The sequence below is a fragment of the Hypanus sabinus genome, chromosome 8 (genome assembly GCF_030144855.1).
Source record: "Hypanus sabinus isolate sHypSab1 chromosome 8, sHypSab1.hap1, whole genome shotgun sequence".
Lineage (NCBI taxonomy): Eukaryota > Metazoa > Chordata > Chondrichthyes > Myliobatiformes > Dasyatidae > Hypanus > Hypanus sabinus.
This window is the reverse complement of record NC_082713.1, coordinates 73,219,801-73,239,436: the sequence shown is the minus strand read 5'-3', so window position 1 is coordinate 73,239,436 and position 19,636 is coordinate 73,219,801. Positions and strand designations below refer to the sequence as shown.

The window sequence follows — 19,636 nt, the reverse complement described above, 5'->3', positions numbered from 1 at the left end:
TGCTTGGATTTCCAGTATCTGCAAATTTTCTCTTGTTTATTCCTCAATATACTCTGTTTCTTGTTACAATCCCATTGAATGGAATAAAAGTTTTCTGATCTTGGTCATCTGACTATGGGTTGAGAATTTGCAAATTTCATGTATTTTTGTCCATTTTCTAATCTTTATGTTTTAATTTGATCATCATTGCTTTTAAATTTTCTTTGAACTTAGGCTTAGTAAGCTTAAAATGCTGCTTACACCCAGCAGCACAGACAGGATCTGAATAGAGAAAATAATTGATATCTCAGGTGAACATCCTTTTACAACAAGCTCACAAGCTGCCACAGCTTCTTGATCACGTTTCTTCCCACCCTATTTGCTGTAAGTGCTGTATTCTGTTCCCACAGATTCTGTTATATCTTTTCTGACTGCTCATCCTTGAACAAAAAAGTAAACTGATGCAGGAAGTCAGCAGATGGACCCAGGTGGTAAGATTCATTTGAGGGAGGGTATAGGAAATAGGTGACCCAGTGGGTTAAGTGTATGGGTGACAGACAAACAGAACTGGTTCGATGACTGGAGTGGGATTATTGGAAAAAGAACAAGAGAGAACTTGGGTCAATCAGAAGGAGTGAGAAAAGAACATAGAGTATACATTGCTTACGTTTGGAAAATACCATAGGTTTATAGACTACCCAGGCAAATTTTGAGGTATTATTGTTGTCGTTCCTGTTTCTTCACCCTGTCAACAGAGAAGGTCATGGATGGACAGGCCAGTTTCGGAAGGGCAGTTGACATGCCATACAATTGGGACTTCTGGTCATACCGTACAGTGCACAAATCTGCACAAACCATCACCTATTCTATGCTTGGCTTGGCGAGCAATTTTTATTGATGCATGGGAACCTGCTTGGAATTTCACTTGCTTTTTGTTCAGCTGTTACAGCACAAAAAGCTCTGGAAATTGAGAACACATGCCCTAAAGATTCAATTGTAAGAACCATTCAGCAATTGAGATGCCTAAATTCCAAAGGGACCGATCCATCAGGAGTGATCTGGTTTTAAGTTCCATCATTGATAAAATCCACATCCATTCTCTTGGTATTTTACTAGGCAACTTCAGGAAGGACTAGACCTGCTCTTTATCCTCCAGCCACCCTTGTCACCATTCAGATGAAGCTGCTGTTTAGTGTCACTGCTAGTTTATTGTTCTACGTTTGCAGCTCACACAGTCAATGCAAATTGAGTGGCCACTTTTGAGAATGTTTCTCCTTGTGGGAGAATTTTATACTAGGGGTCTGTGGTTAAAAATAAGAGGTCATCCAGTTGAAATAGATCAGGTTTTATTTTGAGGTGCCATGATGCTTTGGAACTTTACATAGTAGGATAGAGGAAGCTAAATATCGAATACTTTTAAGGCAGATGTAAATAGATCCTTGAAAAATGAGGAGGTGAAAGATTATTGGAAATAGGCAGATTTGAGGTTAGTCAGATCACTGAATGGTAGTACAGTTTCGGCCTCCAGGGGTTCTTTGCTGCTAATTTGATGCTCCAGCCTGGAATTCAGCAAGTTTTATCTTTATACCTTACACTTGAGTACAGGTTTTTCCCAGCTATTTATTCATCTTCTTGAAACAACACGTCAACTCCAGTTTGTTATTCACTGATGCTTTATCATCTGATTTCACTTAGTTCCATTAATACCTTTGACAGGTAATCTCTCCTGCCTGCCATCTTGTCAGAGACTTAATGCTGTCTCCAGTTTTTCTGATCTTCATAAGCTTGTTTACCCGAACCTTTTCTCAGTTCTGACAAGATCATTGACATGAAACTTTAATTCAAGTTCAAGTTTGAAGGTCATTCAACCACATACATGAGTACAGCCAAATGAAACAGCGTTCCTATGGGGCCATGGGGCCAAATACAGAGCACAGCACATTTAGCACAAATAATTATAACAAAAAAAACACAGTTACAAAAAACAAAATTAAGAAGTAATAATATAGAGTGTCCTGGCCTGTAGATTGATGGTGCATAGATGTTATCCTGGAGCCACTTTCTGCAAGAACAGGCACAGAGGTTCCTCATATCATGCAATGCAGATCAAGGCAATCCAGCTTGTCTCCCACTGAACTTTGTTCCTCTCTGTACTTATTCTGACCTGAATATTTGCTGCCTTTTCTGATTTATTACAAGCCTTCAGCATGTATATTTTATTTTTCGATTAGTAAATTTTTTGGTCTGTTTTTCAGTCATGTGCATGGATGCAAAAATCACTTTTGATTCTAATGCTGCATATCGCCAAAAACAAATCTTTGAGTTGCAAGACTGGAGTCAAGAAGATGAAAGAGACCAGGAAGCAGCGAAGTCGGACCTGAACTACATTGGACTAGATGGCAACATTGGCTGTTTGGGTAGGAAAGAATGTGGTTAGAAAAAAAAGTGATTCAGTTAATTAAGAGATTATATCAGCTTATGTATGCTTGCTTCCACTTTTTTTGTTATCATTCCTTCTCCTCTCTTTCAGTAATTTTTAAATATGCCACTCATTGAAAGATGACTTATAAAGGTATCCAGTAACTTAACAAATTGTAATGTGTAAGGCAAGCCTATTATTTATAGACACTATTTAATTGTTTTGTCTACATTGCAGTCTCATCTTTTCTTATCCTATGTCGCAAAGTTTTCCAAAGTATGGCCGTATAGTGTTCTAGAGTGGGGCATTTGGCTGGCTTTATCTCCTATCACTGTATGCCTTATTTGAACCTGTAATGCCAGTGGCATTGAAGAGTGACAGTGGAATTCTAAACTGGCCGAAACAAACTGTTCAACACTGAGCATAAGTTTTGCATGGGATAGCTGCTGTCCATGGCCTTTAGTACTCAGGCCATTGACACTACTGGATATTTTTATTTCAATCATGCAATAGTTTCATATAACCTAACGAATGGCTGGAAACCATATGTAAACTCTCAGCCTAGTTCAGCTTTTTACCCTCTCCTATTATCTATTTGCATTCTGACCTAACTTATTTTTGGCACATAGTAAGTGCTATTTTTAAATTTTCAAGCATATTTTTTCTTTAAAAAAATCTTAGTATCACTCCAGCAGTTTGTTGATCACAATAATTTTCACATTATTTTGTGAAAATGTTATCATTTACCCTCTAAACAGCATTTGTAACATTTCTCTACACAAAATGTCTGGTGCCTTTTGTGAATTTTGCAAAACTTGAATCTTTTTCATTCCCAATGTGATTTTGAAAATCAAAATTACTTTTCTATTATCATGCCCAAATACTTGTGCAGGTTGTTGAGTGCTTTAATTGGTTTCTGTCATTGCAGTGAATGGTGCAGGACTGGCTATGGCAACAATGGATATTATAAAACTTCATGGTGGTACTCCAGCTAACTTTCTAGATGTGGGAGGTGGAGCAACTGCCCAACAAGTTACACAAGCCTTTAAGCTAATTACTTCAGACAAAAAGGTAGGCATAAAAAAAATTAAAAATGGACTTGAAATTTGAAGTTGATGACTCATGCTGAATTGTAATATCATAATTGAATATGCCTCTGGGTAATGTATTTAACTGTGTTTGGCATCACACTAGCTTACTATGATGGCACCATTAAGTGGTGACTATTTGAGTGCAGCTCTGATGGGAACCATGAAATATTACAGTTTAAGGCTACTATAGCTGAAATTCGCAGTGTCAGCCATGGGTACTTCAGTAAGCAGCATTGCTTTAAAACGTTTAAAAAAATCTATTGATGTGGAAAACCAATGAACTTGGGACGGCAGAATCAGGCCGCGAGTGCAGTTAACTTTTAAGAAAGCAGAAGCAAGGAAGCCAAACCAGTTTAGCTTGAAATGTAGAGGTGTTAGACCTCCACTCCCGATGATCCTGCCTCCCAACTGCTGTACTGTCTCTGGAAAATAAAATTCAAGACCTCAGAGCAAGATTGCTGTACCAGAGGGACATCAGGGACTGCTTTGTACTCTGCTTCACGGAAACATGAAGCTCGATGGCTTCGCCATTCTCCATAAAGGTAGAACAGCTCAGTCTTAAAGGCAGAGAAGGTGGAGAACAGTATGCTTTTTGATTAACTCATTGTAGTGCACAGACATGGCGGTTCTGCTTCAGTCCTGCTCATCTGACCTGGATCACCTAGTCGCTAAATGCTGTCCATTTTATCTGCTGAGGGAGTTTTCCGCCATCATCCTGGTGGCAGTGAACACTTTATCTCAGGCCAGCATCAGGCAGACACTGGAGGATCTGAGCAACATAATCAGCAGGCATGAAACTGTGCACCCTGATGCCTTCCACATCATTGCAGGGGATTTCAACCAGGCCAGCTTGAAGAAGTCTCTGAACAAATACCACTAACATATCTCCTGTGGAACCAGAGGAGCCAGCACATTTGACCACTGTTATACCACCATCAAAAAGACTTACCATGCCATCCCACACTTACACTTTGGAAAATCCGATCACCTGGCTGTACTTCTTCTCCCTTATAGGACTGTTTTGAGTTGGTGGACTGGATGGTATTTAAGAATCCACCTTCAAATCCGAATGAATATGCAATTGTTGCCACAGATTTCATCAAGACTTATGTGAATGAGTGTGTGCCTGCAAGATCATACCAGACGTGTAAACCAAAAGCTGTGGATGAACCAGGAGATTCATAGTCTGCTGAGGGCTAGATCTGTGGCATTCAAGACCAGTAATCCAGAACTACACAAGAAATCCAGGTACAACCTTTGGAAGGCTATTTTAAGAGTGAAAAAACAATTCCAATTTAGGTTAGAGATGGAATTGAATGCATGTCAGCTCTGGCAGGGTTTGCAGGCCATTACTTCCTCCAAAGCAAAACCTAACATCATGAATGGCAGTGATGCTTCGCTCCCAGATGAGCTCAATGCATTTTATGTGAATCTCTTTGGTATCTACTGACCCTGTAATCTCTGTCTTGGAGGCTGATGTCAGTTCATCTTTCAAAAGGGTGAATGAACCCTTATAGGGTGTCGGGGCCCTGCTGGCATACCTGGTAGGGCTCTGACAATCAGTGCCAGGTGTTCAATTTCTCACTGCTGCAGTCGGAGGTTTCCACCTGCTTCAAAAGGGCAGCAATCATACCAGTGCCCACAAAGATCAGGATGAGCTGTCTCAATGACTATCGCCTAGTGGCACTTATATCTTTCTGTGACAAAGAACTTTGATCATAACTAGAATCAACTCCTGCCTAAGCAAGGACCTTCACCTGCTGCAATTTACCCATTGTCATAATAGGTCTACAGCAGAAGCAATTTCACTGGCTCTCCTGAGCAGGGATATGATGCAATTAATCTGAAGCCCGGACAAATGATTTGGAGATTTGAGTTCAAATCTTGTGATGGAAATTGAACTCTGTTAGTTAAATGTTGGAATTTAAGAAAAGCACAACCTCAGTCAGGGTTACAATAAAATCACTGCGGTGTTCATATAAACCCAACCATTTTACTAATGCCTTTCAGGTGAAGAACTCTTCCCACTTGTCTGGATGTGAATCCAGGTCTATGGCAATTTACATACACTGACCTGCCCTCCAAAGCTGGATCATCTTCAACAGCTGCACTCTGTCCTCAGCAGTTGCAATGGAGCCTCAACACCAACAGTTACTGCAATTAATGAGTCATGATTCTTCTCATTTACCAGATTATAATTAGTAACTCCTTATTATAAATTATCTCAGTAGGTTGAATTTATAATCGGGAACTTCAACACTTTCCAGTGTAATTTCAGTGTATATTTAAGATGGGGTTTTTTTAGACAGAAAACTAGTGTAAAAACTGTTCCTATGAACTGTTAGTTCAAGGACCGATTGTAAAACCCTCAATATAAAAAGTGGTTATTATCTGGAACTCACTGCCACACCAGACACCAATTTCACAAAGAGTTCCAATAGAGTTAAGCTTCAGATTGGCCATGCTCCAATTTAATTCTGAATAAGAGTGATGGTCTCAAATGGCTTACTTCTGTTTGAGTTTCTTAACTTTTAAATAAGAGCAAAGATAAATTGGTGCAACTTTATTTCTTGGTATTTTTGTTCCATGAACAACCTGCAGGGTGATTGTTCTACTTGGCTGCTTTCATTCGTATTCATAATACCAGAGTTCCTAATAATAACCCTGAAATTAAATTTGATCAGCTTTATTTCCCACGGCGAGCCTGCTGATAAGAACAAGAAATTCATTGGAAACTAATGATTTATTTGGGCTTTGAATGAATTTAAGGTTTACCAGTGGTTCAGAAAATCTTTTAAGGAGTGATCTGTTCCATGATTGTGCAGAAGGAAAGTTACTTATAGACTGTCTTGAAAATATCTTGTGACCATTTAGTGCAAAATTCAAGTATTATTTTAAAGAAATTGTGGAGATGAAAGTCAAACCTAGAGGAGCTGGAAAAATGCTAAAGTACTGGAAAAACTCAGAATTTTAGTTAAACTTTTATCAGTTTAGTGATGTGACCCTTCTCAAGCTTAAATGACCAAGACTAGAAGGGCAATGATGGTTCTCAACTGATAATGGTAAATTGAATTTTCTCTTTAAAGGCCATGATGACCAGGTGAATAATATTATATTACTGATGGTTAGTTGTAATCTGAATAACTCTCTGCCCTCTTGAAATGATGTATACCTTATCAATTTATTGCTAGACTATGTTTTTTTCTCTCCACACACAGACACTATTTGTAAGACTGTAAAGACATTGCATAAGGGCAAGTTGTTAACCCTTACAAATAGTAAAGGTAACAAAAATTTCATGAAATAAAAATATAACTGATCTGAAAAGGCATCTTGACTATTCAGTGCAGCCTTTTATAAAAGATGGTATAAGCTAGCAACAGGACTGAATAAAGGGTAGAAGAATCAGAAGTAACAATCTATATAGAAATCACTTCACAACAACAGCAACATGTGGTAATATGGAACAATTAATGTAACAAAAGGCATTTCATTACAGCTTATCAAACAAACCACATAACAGGATATTGGGGCAGCTTGACGAAAGAATGCTTTAAGGGTCACCTTAAGTGAGGAGAGAGAGGAGAAATTAGAGAAAAAAATTCCAGATCACAAAGCCTTGGTCACTTAATACATAGATACTAAAGGTGTAACCATGGGAGAATGAGCAAGGTTGAAACTTGCTACTTATCATTGGAGGAAGGCAGTTTTCATAGGTTGTGTGGCTGGAAAAGATTAAAATAAGAAGAGGTAAGGTCTTGGAGGAAAAAAGGTTAAAAATTTGAAAACAGGAATAACCAATTTTGATGGATTTGATGAGCGGCTAATATATAATACAATTGAGAAGATGGACTGCTAAGCTTAGAAGACCTCAGGGTGGAGTGAAATGTGGGAATAGTCAACTCTGAAGGTTGTCTTCCTTGATACTCTTGTGGAGACATAGATAACTTCTACTTGAGCAAAAAACAGAATGCTGAAGGAAGCCATTGGGTCAGACAGCATCTCTGGAGGCAAAGCATATACATCAAGTTTTCATCAGGACCGAGAAGAGAAAAGATTGCCGGTTATGTAGCAGTACAAGGAATGAGTGTGATAGAGGCGGTAAGGTAAAGAAGGGTGATAATGGGCAAATGGAACTGGGAGAGTATGGGAAAGGTGGACAAAGGAAGGAGGAAACGTGGGAATATGTGTGTGTATTGGAAGAAAACATGGAGGGAATTGGTTAACTGAAATTGGAAAATTTAGCATTCATGCTGTTGAGGTGTTGGCAGAGTGTGGATAAATGTAATAGCAACTGGGTAGTTGTATTGGGTGACTTTAATTCTCCCAGTATTGCTTGGGACTCTCTTGATGCCAAGGCCTTAGATAGGGTAAAATTTCTTGAAATATTTAGATAGACCAACTAGAAAGGGGGTTTTATTAAACCTTATACAGGGGAATCTGTCTGGCCAGGTTATTGAAGTTATATTGGAGGAGCATTTTAGGGACAGTGATCATAAATCTGAAAGTTTTAAGATGGTTTAGGATATGATAGTTCTGGATGAAAGTGTTAAATTGGAAAAAGACTAATTACAGCATTATTAGTCAGGAACTGGAAAGAATAGTCCAGAGGTAAGTCCACATCGAACATTAAAGGCCAGCTGCATTGAGGTCATGACCAGCATGTTTGTGTGACAATGAAAGATAAGGATAGCAAGGTTCAGGAATCTTGGATGACAAGAAATGTTGCAAATGTAGCCAAAAGAAAAAGGCAGAACACATATGAAATCAGGCAAGGACCAGAAAATGTAAAAGAAGCAGGAAATAGGCCTAAGGTCACAAGAAATGCCCTTGCTAAGATGGATTAAGGCAAATTTCAAGATAATTTATGCATATATTAAAAGCAAGATGATAACTAGGGAATGAGGAAATGAGGAAAGCTATTTCAGGTCAAAGGAAGGAATTTATTTCTTGAGTCAGAAGAAGTGTATGAGGGCTAAATGAGTTACTCACATTAGTATTCACTGTTGGATCTCTGTTTTCTGATCCTCTGGGAGACAGGAATGGTGAGCAGTCTTAATTCCAATATTTCAGTTTATTTTTTAGAGTACAAACAAGTGTACAAATAATAAGCAAATAAAATAAAGAGCTGAGAAACGATGCTAAGAGGTGATTGCAAAGTCAAGAGAATAAAGAAGTGAAGATGGGACCTCTGAAAAAGCCATTACTTTTATAGATAACTGTGGTGAACTACATATACCTGTCTGGACACCCCCCCCCCCACCCCCCCCTGACTGCTCTTGTGGGAGAGTTATTGATGTTGCATCAATAATGAAAGAAAAATTCCTTATTAAGAGTAAACTAGCTAATAGACTATATAATTAAAACAATTACATCATGTAGGTAATGTGCTACTACTTAGCCAATGAAAGATGATAAAGGTGATAAACTGTTAGTTTAGATTCTGTACCGCTTTCAGCCAGTGATTGGGGATGAATAACCACATACTGTGAAAAATACATGAGATTGTTTAAAAAGTACATAGCTTATGAAAAATATTATTAAAAAATCAGTGCTTTCCAACATCACCAAAGAGAACAAATAGATGAAGGTGAGGTCAGGGCAAGAGCATGTTGATATTCTAGGACAAGTCAGTATTGAGAAGGATGAAGTATTGTGTACAGTCGGCGCTCCTTATCTGCAGATTCCGCATGCACGAGTTCAACCAACCGTGAATCGCGAAAACCCTGAAGTGCTCTTCCAGCACTTCTTGTTCGAACATGTACAGATTTTTATTTCTTGTCATTATTCCCTAAACAATGCAGTATAACAACTATTTAACATTTACATTGTATTAGCTATTATAAGTAATCTAGAGATTATCGGAACAGGTACATCCAGTATTATTTAGCGTCAGTTAGTCAAACGTTTGTCTTGGTATATAGTATATATTTTACCTTTCTATGCATATAAAACACTTAAGGACATATGTTTCAGCGCTGGACTCGGGAAGTTCCCGAGTTCAATCCAGTGACAGATCGCTATGGAGTGCGCTCTCCAATGTGCCGGGTTGACGTGGAGGATCAAAAACCCAAAAATTAAACCACTGCGTTGCTTAGTAATAATTGTAACTTTCATCGGGACAGAGTCTTCCTCATTTTATCCTTTAAAACTGTTCTGATCGCTTTATTACCACTTTATTTTCAATCATAATCGTGATTATTTTCGTGAACAGAAACACTGCACATTTAGAGCCCTGGCGCTGGGTCCTAATGTCCATTGCACTGAGACAGGTTAAATAAGGTCTGGGGTTCCTCTGGGTCCTAAGGTCTACCGGATTGAGACAAGTTGAATAAGGGACTTGAGCATCCGCGAGGGGTCCCGGAACCAATCCCCCACAGATCAGGAGGGCTGACTGTATCTTGAAAAACGCTTAAGAGTGGATAAACCTCCAGGCCTGATGGAATCTCCCAGGATACTAAGGGAGGAAAGTGCTGTGGCCTTGACTGAGATCATTATATCCTTTATAGCCACAGGTGAGATCCCGGCAGACTGAAGAACAGTCAGTGATGTTCATTATTTAAGGAGAGTAGCAGGAAAAATCCAGGAAATTGCTGGTGAACCTTGCACCAATGGTATGGAAATTATTGAAGAAGACTCTTAGGATAGGATTTACCTGCATTTGGAAAAGTATAGAGTCATCAGGGATAAACTGTGGACAAGGAAAGTTCTGTCTCACAAATTTGAGTTGAGGAGGTGGTGAAGATAATTGAGGATAAGGCAGTGGACGTCGTGTACATGGATAATGTCCTTAGCTGGCCCAGAGGAGTAGGTTAATTAAATAGGATACAAAATTGGCTTTGAAATAAAAGATAGGTAGTGGAGGGAAGATGTTATTCTGATTGGAAGTCTGTGATCAATGCTGTTCTGCAAGGATAATTACTTGGATGTCCAATGCATGAAAATGTAAATGGATTGATTAATAAGCTGGTAAGAGTCATACACTCAGTTGCTGTTTTATTAGATACACCTATAACCTCATTAATGCAAATATCTAATCAGTCAATCATGTGGCTGCAATTCAATGCATAAAAGCATGCAGAAATGGTCAAGAGGTTCAGTTGTTGTTCAGACCAAACTTCAGAATGGGGAACAAATGTGATCGAAGTGACTGACCTTGGTATAATTGTTGGTGCCAGAAGGGGTGGTTTGAGTATCTCAGAAACTGCTAATCTCCTTGGATTTTCATGCATAACGGTCTATAGAGTTTACAGAGGATGATGCAAAAATCAAAAAAAATCCGGTGAGCAGCAGTACTGTCAGCGAAAATGCCTTTTTAATGAGAGAGGACAGAAGAGAATGGTCAGACTGACTGAAGCTGACACCAAGGCGACAATAAGTCAAATTACCATGAGTTACAACAGAGGTGTGCAGAAGAGCACCTCTGAACACAAAACACAATGAACTGTGAAATAGGCTGGCTACAGTTGCAAATGACAACAAACATCCAGTCAGTGGCCATTTTATTAGATATGGGGTACCTAATAAAGTAGCCTTTTGAGTGTAGATAGTAAGAAAAGTTGTCAAAAGATGTTGCAGATTTGAGTCAAATGGAAATGAGTAGAGAAATGATGAATGGAGTTCAATCTGGACACATCTGTGGTGTTGCATTTCAGAGACCAAATACGAGAATATATTACTTGGCAGAACCCCTGTGAGCATTGGGTGTACAGAGGGACATTTTGGTGCAACTCTATAGTTCCCTGAAAGTAGGAACACAAACAGATAAAATTGTCATGCTTACTGTTATGGGTTATGGAGAATATAAAAATTGGGAAGTGACATTGCAGTTGTATAAAACTTCAGTTTAGTTCACTTTTGAAGTGTGGTGTACTGTTTTGGTCACCTTGCTATCTATATTAAGGATGTGGAAGCTTTGGAGAGGGTGCAGAATAGTATGTTGCCTGGATTAGAGACAATGTTCCCTCTAATTTATAATGACCAGGGTGCACAAAAACCTTGTGCTGTGCAATTTTTTTGTGCAGTGACAACAACGTGTACACTGAATTTTATATATAGAGATATTCATTTTAACAGCTAGCAAAACACTGACAATAAGAGCTTTGATTGTTTTCACTCACATTCATCTGCACTCTCCCAAAACATATGTAGAAGGTAATGAAGAATTTTCTCGCTGGAGCTTTTGCACACCGTCCAGCTATGATTTGCAAAATAAATGACATTTTAAAAAATCAAGATTCCAAATATCACTCCACCTCTTCCCACTTGCAAATTCTCCAGCACTTTTGCATCACAATAATATATTCAAATATCGTCAATTTCTGTATTAAACATTATTATGTCTCGTGGCTGCTCATTCCTGACCTCATGAGCTTCGGTCTAATAGCATCTACTGTTTCGTAAGCCATTCTGATTCAAATCAACTAGCAGCTCTTATGCACTTTATATCCTTTCCTTCTTTGGAATTCGACATAGTGAATTCCACTATGAAATTATACTAATTTCTTTGATGAAAATAGTATAAATAAAACAGTTTCAAAATCTGCAGACAAATCATCGCAAACTCCATGTTGTCCGCATCAGAAACCAGAAGCGGAAATGTGATTATGTATGATTGTGAAATATACTTAACATGCCGATGAGTTAAACCTTTTGAGCGTAATTTAAATTCTTTTGTGCACTAGTAGCAAAAGCTGTGCGCAATCACACACCTTAGAGGGAACATTAATTAGAGAGTATTAGCTGTAAGAGGTATTTGGACAATTAGTTTTCTCGTTAGTCTTTTTCTCAGGTTAGACATTTCAAATATCGGAGGGCAGAGGTTCAAATTAAGAGGGAGCAAGTCTAAAAAAGATGTGCAAAATAAGTTTATTCACACAGCAAGTGTTAGGTGGCTGGAATACCCTTCAATGGGAGATAATAAAAGCAGATATGATGATATTTAAGAGGCATGTAGCTGGCTAGGGGGAGAGTCAGACTGTGCAGGCAGATGGGATTAGTTAAATTTGAACTTTGGTTGGTGCAGACGTAGTTGGCTGAAGGACCTATTCTGTGCTGCACAGTACTGTTCTATGTTTTTTTTTCTGATGTACTGAAGTTTTTTAATTGTTTTAGTTTTCTTGAATAATTCAATGGGAGTGCATATAAAGCCAAAAAGGCATGAATTTTTGTTAATGACCAGCTTTGGGTTGCTATGTTGTACCAGCAAATTCACAGTTTTACTTAAAATAAAATAATGTTTTAGTGTAAAAAGACATGTAGAATATTATTATAATATAATGTTGGTGAGATATATTCATGCCTTCCATTAATGAGGATGCTCCTTTCTTGTTTTCATCTGGAGATTATATTATGAAATTGTTTTATTTAGCATCATAACTCAGATTTTCAATGATCTGTTGCTGGAAAACACGTAGATAATATCACTATATTTGTTTGCTTTATAGGTTCAGGCAATTCTGGTGAATATATTTGGTGGAATTATGCGTTGTGACATAATTGCTCAAGGAATCATTACTGCTGTTTCAGATTTGCACTTAAAAATTCCCATCGTTGTTCGATTGCAAGGTGAGAGCACTTAAAAGTTATACACATTTTTGAAGCCTCTACATAAATGAATGTAGAGAATAACCACTAAACTTTTATACATAAATCAACCATTGCTGTTCTAAATAATTAGTATATTTACTCGTGCATTCTCACCATATATTTGCTACTCTGGACAATTGTGAACTTTGGTGTAGAAGTTTGTTCAGTATACCCATCAGCCTCTGTGTGGAATATATTGCTCCTAAGATCCCCTTTAAATCCTAGCACTGTAACATTAAGCCTATGCTTTCTAGTTTTTGATTCCCCTACCCTGGGAAAAAGTCTGAGTCAATTCACCTTATCCATGCCCCACAAGATTTTACATAAGGTCTCCTTCGCTGAAGAGAAAACAGCCCCAGCCTACTTGTATCTCTTTGTATTCTAAGTCCTCCATTCCCAGCATCACTCTTCTGATATTTTTCTACATTTTCACTAGCTTAATGATATGCTTCCTATTGATGGGCAATAGCAATAAACCACAGGTGAGATCTCACCTATGACTTGCAAAACTGTGAAATGACATCCAGACTCTTGTACTTAGTGCCCTGACAGATAAAGGCAAGCATAGCAAGGGTTATCACCACCAATTTCTCTACTTGCGTCACCACTTTCAGGAATATATATTTGTAATCCCTGGTCTCGCTGTTCTGGCCAAGACCCTTCATCAGGACTGGAAAGGAAGCGGGAAGATGCCAGAATAAGTGTTGTGGGGAGGGTAAGGAGGATGATCCAGAAGGTGAGAGGTAAAGCTAGATGTGTGTGGGGGGGGGGAAGAAGCAAGATGCTGGGAGGTCATAGGTGGAAAAGGCAAAGCACTGGAGAAGAAGGAATCTGATTGGAGAGGAGAGTGGGCCATGGAAAAAAGGAATGGATCAAATGCAGCTGTGATTTAAATTAATTAACTTAGTGGAAGAGGAAAAATTGAGAAATAATATAACTGCAATTACTTCTGACATCAAAAGATTTTTCAATCTTGCCCAGATTACTAGGGCATAGCCTCAAAATGAAGATGGATTAGCACATTTGCAGTATAAATTCCCAGTGGAAATTGTGAAAGCAGTTGGTGTTGAATAATCTAAATGCAAATTAGATTGCTCAGTAATTATACAGTATGTAAACAAGTTGAGAGGTGACATGTTCAGTGTAGAATATTTAGGAGATTGGGTGACTTTAGACCTACTTCTCTTAAAGCTTTCTAAAACTTGGTATTTTCCTTAGCTTGTTGATGTACTCTAATCAATAAAGATTGATTGAACATAGAACAGTATAGCACAGGAGCAGGGCCTTCAGCTCACTATGTTTGTGCTATCCAGTTCTATTTTAAATATATAGGAGAGATGTCGGAGGTAAATCTTTTACAGAGAGTGTGGGTGAATAGAACACCCTGCCAGGGTTCATGATTGAGACAGATATGTTAGGAACATTTAAGAAACTTTTAGATAGGAACATGGATGATAGAAAAAATGGAAGCTACGTAGAGGGAAGGTTTGATTGATCTTAGACTAGGTTAAAAGCTGGCACAATATTGTGCTGTGCTCTGATGATCTATGTTCTAATCCCATCTGTCTGCACAAGGTCGATATCCCTGCTTTCCATTTCATTTAATAGTCAGTGATTAATTATTGTTGTAACCAATAAGCAGAAGAATGAAGAGGTGGTTGTCGTTTAACAAAAACAATTCCAAAGTTCTTGTGTTAATTTTAAGCATCTGCAATGCACTGTTGAAAATACATTTTGTTTCAAGTGATCAACTCTGATAACCTGCAGGATGAAACATTAAGCTGTTACCTAGTCCTCCGCAAGTCAGTCCTAAAATTCAAACTCTTATGAACAACTAAATATTTTTTAAAAGTTTTCATTATTTTGAGGTTATTATGTCTTTATTGGGTAAATAAAATTAATTTGTTTGCAGGTTTGTCCAGCAATCTGACTGAAAACTGAGATAGTGCAATAATCTTTCAGTGTGATAATGCAACAAATAAAACAAGCATAAATCACATATTTACCGAATACTCTTGATCTGGAAAGTAGTCAATTGTCCCATTGTCTCAATCATTTGAATCTAAGAACAATCAAGCTAATTTCACAACCTCATTCCATAGCCTACAAGTTATTTTATTCTGATCCCACTATCTTTTGAAGTATTTAATTGAATCAGCTTCCACAACTTCTGCCATTGTATTTGAGACCCACTCACTCTGAAAAGATTTTTTTCATGTCCAGTTGGTTGTTCCATTGTCTCTCATTCCACATCCTCTGGGTTTTGCTCTTTCAGATTGTGAGAACTGATTCTGTCCAGCTACTCTAAACTAAATTAATTTGACTTTCTATATTAGATCATCTGACAGTCTCTCAGTTGCAAGGAAAATCAGTGTCAGCATCTTCACTCTCCCCACTGAGGTCTGTCTTCTCTGTAATTATTTTGACAAATTTCTTCGGTAAAAAGATTTGGGATCTTTCTTAAAAATTGATGTCCAGAATCAAATACAATATTCCAGTTATGGCCAAACCAGTTATTCATAACAATTCATCATCATATCTCTGGTCTTGTATTTTATATCTCCAGTTGCTTCATTAGCATTTTCTTTATCTACCCTATCATTCTCAATTAACAAAATATACCTCAATATTTTGTTCTTATCTCTCTTTTAGAATTGTATACTTGAGTTTCTATTGCCTTTTCTCACTTTTCTTACAGTCTGCCATTTATCTACTCATTCTATCAGCCTTTTGCTATTCTCCTTACAGTTCACTGTGCCTCCAGATTTGGTGTCATTGGAGATTCTGAAAATGCAAAGCACTCCTTTTATTCAGACTTTTTATGTCCCATACGCCTTTTATTCACAACACTGGGTCCATTTTGATACTGAGCTGCTTCTTTACTCTCTACCCAGATACTGTTCCTGTTCCCTTAACCCACTGTGGCCCTTTTGTCCATGTTCTTTTTAAAGTAATTGGATCTTTGTATCCTACAGTCCTGTTGCTGACTGGACACATTCTCCTCCACTCCTGTTGCTCACAGAGATTTAGTTTCATCAGGTCATTTCACTTTGCAGTACCATTAATCACCTAGACCAAGCTTACCATGTTGCTTTTAACCACACTGGAATCCTGTTTTTGTTTTGTTACTTAGTAACACTGTACTCCTTAAACTTAACAGGGATCTGTGTACTTTTTCTTCCTGCTGGAAACTTGTTCCTGTTCCTTTTAGGCAGTCTTGCCTTTAAACCCCAATCAGTCTCTAATCACCCATACTCTTTTTAACTCACGAACCCAACCAGGACTCTGGCCCATCAAGAATCTGTTCCCTGTGCTACTCTTATTTATTACTATTTTTACTAAATGGCCATCTGTTTTTGGCTGTTTTACTCAGTAATGCTCTGTACCCTGGACAGCTTTTACTCACTGGTTTTTATTTCAAAAATAAACTTCATTCATAATAAAAATATATGTACAAAATATAAATCTTTTACAATCTCTTCCAGTGTGATATGGTCAATACATTTGGTAGTGTTAATTAATTTTTCAAAACCATAATACTTTTTGCAACTAGTATGTCCACCTGGGTGATACATTCCCACCTTCCCATTTCTTGTATGCCCTGGAGGTTCTTGTATGCACTTGGAGCCCATCTCCTGAATTCCAGTTATTGCTGCAACACTGTCTTACACTCTCCCTTTACTCATTGTGGATCTGTTTTTCTCCTTAGTTTTATTCAGCAGGGATTGTTTTCTGTTCTCCATTTAATCTCTTAAGACTTGGCTCATGTGCTCCTTTTATTAAAGGGAATTTGTTCCTACGTTCCTTTGATTTACCTGGGATCATTTTTCTGGGTTCTTTTTCCAACCAAGACTGTTGTTCCCACATTTCCTCAAACAAAACTCCTACTGGCCCCCGGAGACAAGAGAATGTAGATGCTGCGATCTTCAGCAAAATAAATCAGATTGCTGAAGGACATCTGTTGGCTGGAGGGGAGGATAATATGTATATATTTTAGGCAGTGTCTCAACCCAAAATGTCTGCTGTTTTTTCGCAATCCCCACCACTACAGATGTTGCTCGACCCTTGGAGTTCATCCAAATTTTTGTTTTCTGCTGCATCGACACTTGTCTTTGGAGCTCATCACATAAATGGTTTCCAGTATAGCCAAAGAGTTTTAAGGATGATGTCAGGCCTATTTGGGGGAAATCCATTATCTGTATTCTTGGTGATTAATTTCAATGTAAAAAGTGTATCTAAGAAGTTGCTAAGCACCTTGAGTGTAGATTGGAGTCTGCAGTGACCTTGAGGAAACAATGGAAGGAGTCCGTAATATCATGATTATAATTATAGTTATTAATTGATCAGTAATTTGGCCAGTCCAGGTTTTGGGTGGGGCTGATAAATGTTAGCCACCAGTGATACTGCTCCACCACATGTTCTTGCAAAGTGTTACACGGTCAGGAGACAAATAACCAGCATGAATTGTTGGATTTTCTTCCACAGTTATACTGATTATTGATGGTAGTGTTGCAATGTTTCAAATTTGTTGGTTTCTATCTTATTTTAGGTACACGTGTTGATGATGCAAAAGCATTAATAGCAGCAAGCAGCTTGAAAATTCTTGCCTGTGATGATCTGGATGATGCAGCACGAATGGTAATATACATTCTGCAATCAGGAGTTTATGTAAAAATATTTAAAAGTTTAAATTTTGCAATTAACTGCAACAAACAGAAAACAGCTGAAAGCCTGCATGTGTATGCCACTCCTCTCCTCCACTCTCAGTGGAAACCATCATTGAGTCTCCCACCTGGTACAAGAATGAGTCATTTTCTTATTTGTATTATAAACAGGGTTTATTGCAAAGGATGAACTTTGGTGTAAATGTTCCCCCATTAATTAATCAGCCAATAGATAGCTTTCTAGAGCAGCTTGTGGTTGAGCCCACTAGAGGAAAGGCAATCCTGGATTGGGGGTTGTCTAATGAACCAGATTTGATTAGGAAGCTTAAAGGAACCTTTCTGAGGCAGTGATCGTAACATGATAAAATTCACATTGCAGTTTGAGAGGGAGAAGATAAAGTCAAATGTATCAATATTTCAGTGGGGTAAAAGGGAATTACGGAGGCATGTAGAGAGGAGCTGCCCAGAGTTGATTGGAAGGAGACACCAGCAGGAATGGCAGCAGAACAGCAATGGCTGGAGTTTCTGGGGGCAGTTCAGTATAGATGCATCACAAAGATGTAGTTGTAGCGATGTACTACATACAGAGTCGGTAAGTCATTTCGAGACTAGTTTATTCAAACTTCGCGGCGCTGGCATTTGATCCCTAGCGCCCGCCCTCTCCGGGCGGAAATGACATCAGAGGTGCATTACCAAAGTCTCTCCCTGCACGCTGGCTATTTGTGCGCCAGTTCGCCTGCGCAGAATGAGGGTCGCCACATAAATCACCCCTCCCCCCCGAACCGGCAAAATACCCTCCAATGTCCACAGTCTGGATCAGCCTCTGTTTGGGAGGTCTGCCTCTGCACCGCAGTGCCTAAACCTTGACCAGCTGCGCCAAGTCCACATGGGCTGGTTTGAGTCAGTCCACCGTGAAAACTTACTTTTTCCCCCCAATGTCCAGAACTTACGTGGACCCATTGTTGATCACCTTGAATGGCCCCTCGTACGGCCACTGTAGTGGTGCCCGGTGTCTGCCCCTTCATACAAACACAAACTTACAGTTCTGCAAGTCTTTGGGTACATGGGTCGGGGTCAGTCCGTGCTGTGAAGTCGGTACGGGGGCCAGGTTGCCAAGCCTTTCGCATAGTCTGTCCAGGACTGCTGCGGGTTCTTCCTCTTGCCCCCTTGGGGCTGGTATGAACTCTCCCGGGACGGCCAGGTGTGCGCCGTACACCAACTCAGCCGACGAGGTATGCAGATCGTCTTTGGGCGCTGTGTGAATTCCAAGCAGGACCCAGGGAAGCTCATCCACCCAGTTAGGTCCTCTCAGGTGGGCTATGAGAGCCAACTTCAAGCGACGGTGGAAGCGTTCCACTAGTCCGTTCGACTGTGGGAGGTAGGCAGTTGTGTGGTGCAGCTGCGTTCCCAATAGGCTGGCCACAGCCGACCACAGGCTGGAGGTGAACTGGGCGCCTCTGTCGGAGGTAATGTGGGCTGGTACCCCGAAGTGTGCTACCCAGGTTGCAATCAGTGCTCGGGTGCAGGAATCGGCAGATGTGTCGGTGAGCGGGACCGCCTCTGGCCACCTCGTGAACCTGTCTACCATAGTTAGGAGGTACCGCGCTCCTCGGGGCACTGGTAGGGGGCCTACGATATCCACATGAATGTGGTCGAACCTGCGATAGGTGGGTTCGAACTGCTGCGGAGGGGCTTTAGTGTGCCGCTGCACCTTGGCTGTTTGGCACTGCGCGCACGTTCTGGCCCATTCACTGACCTGCTTGTGAAATCCATGCCACGCAAACTTGCTGGAGACCAGCCGGACAGTTGTCCTGATAGATGGGTGTGCCAAACCGTGTGGAGTCGAAAACTCGTTGCCTCCAGGCTGCCAGGTCGATGGGGCGAGGTTGGCTGGT

General features: G+C 39.5%; 1 protein-coding gene across 2 annotated transcripts in view; it reads left to right on the top strand.

Moving 5' to 3' along the window:
- sucla2 (succinate-CoA ligase ADP-forming subunit beta) overlaps positions 1-19,636 on the top strand; it is an 89,504-nt gene that overhangs the window by 63,116 nt on the left and 6,752 nt on the right. For both annotated transcript variants that reach the window (XM_059977337.1, XM_059977338.1), the window contains 4 exons: positions 2,235-2,396; positions 3,327-3,469; positions 12,936-13,056; positions 17,627-17,715. In XM_059977337.1, the coding sequence (XP_059833320.1) occupies positions 2,235-2,396; positions 3,327-3,469; positions 12,936-13,056; positions 17,627-17,715 (515 nt within the window). The remainder of the gene's footprint in view (positions 1-2,234; positions 2,397-3,326; positions 3,470-12,935; positions 13,057-17,626; positions 17,716-19,636) is intronic.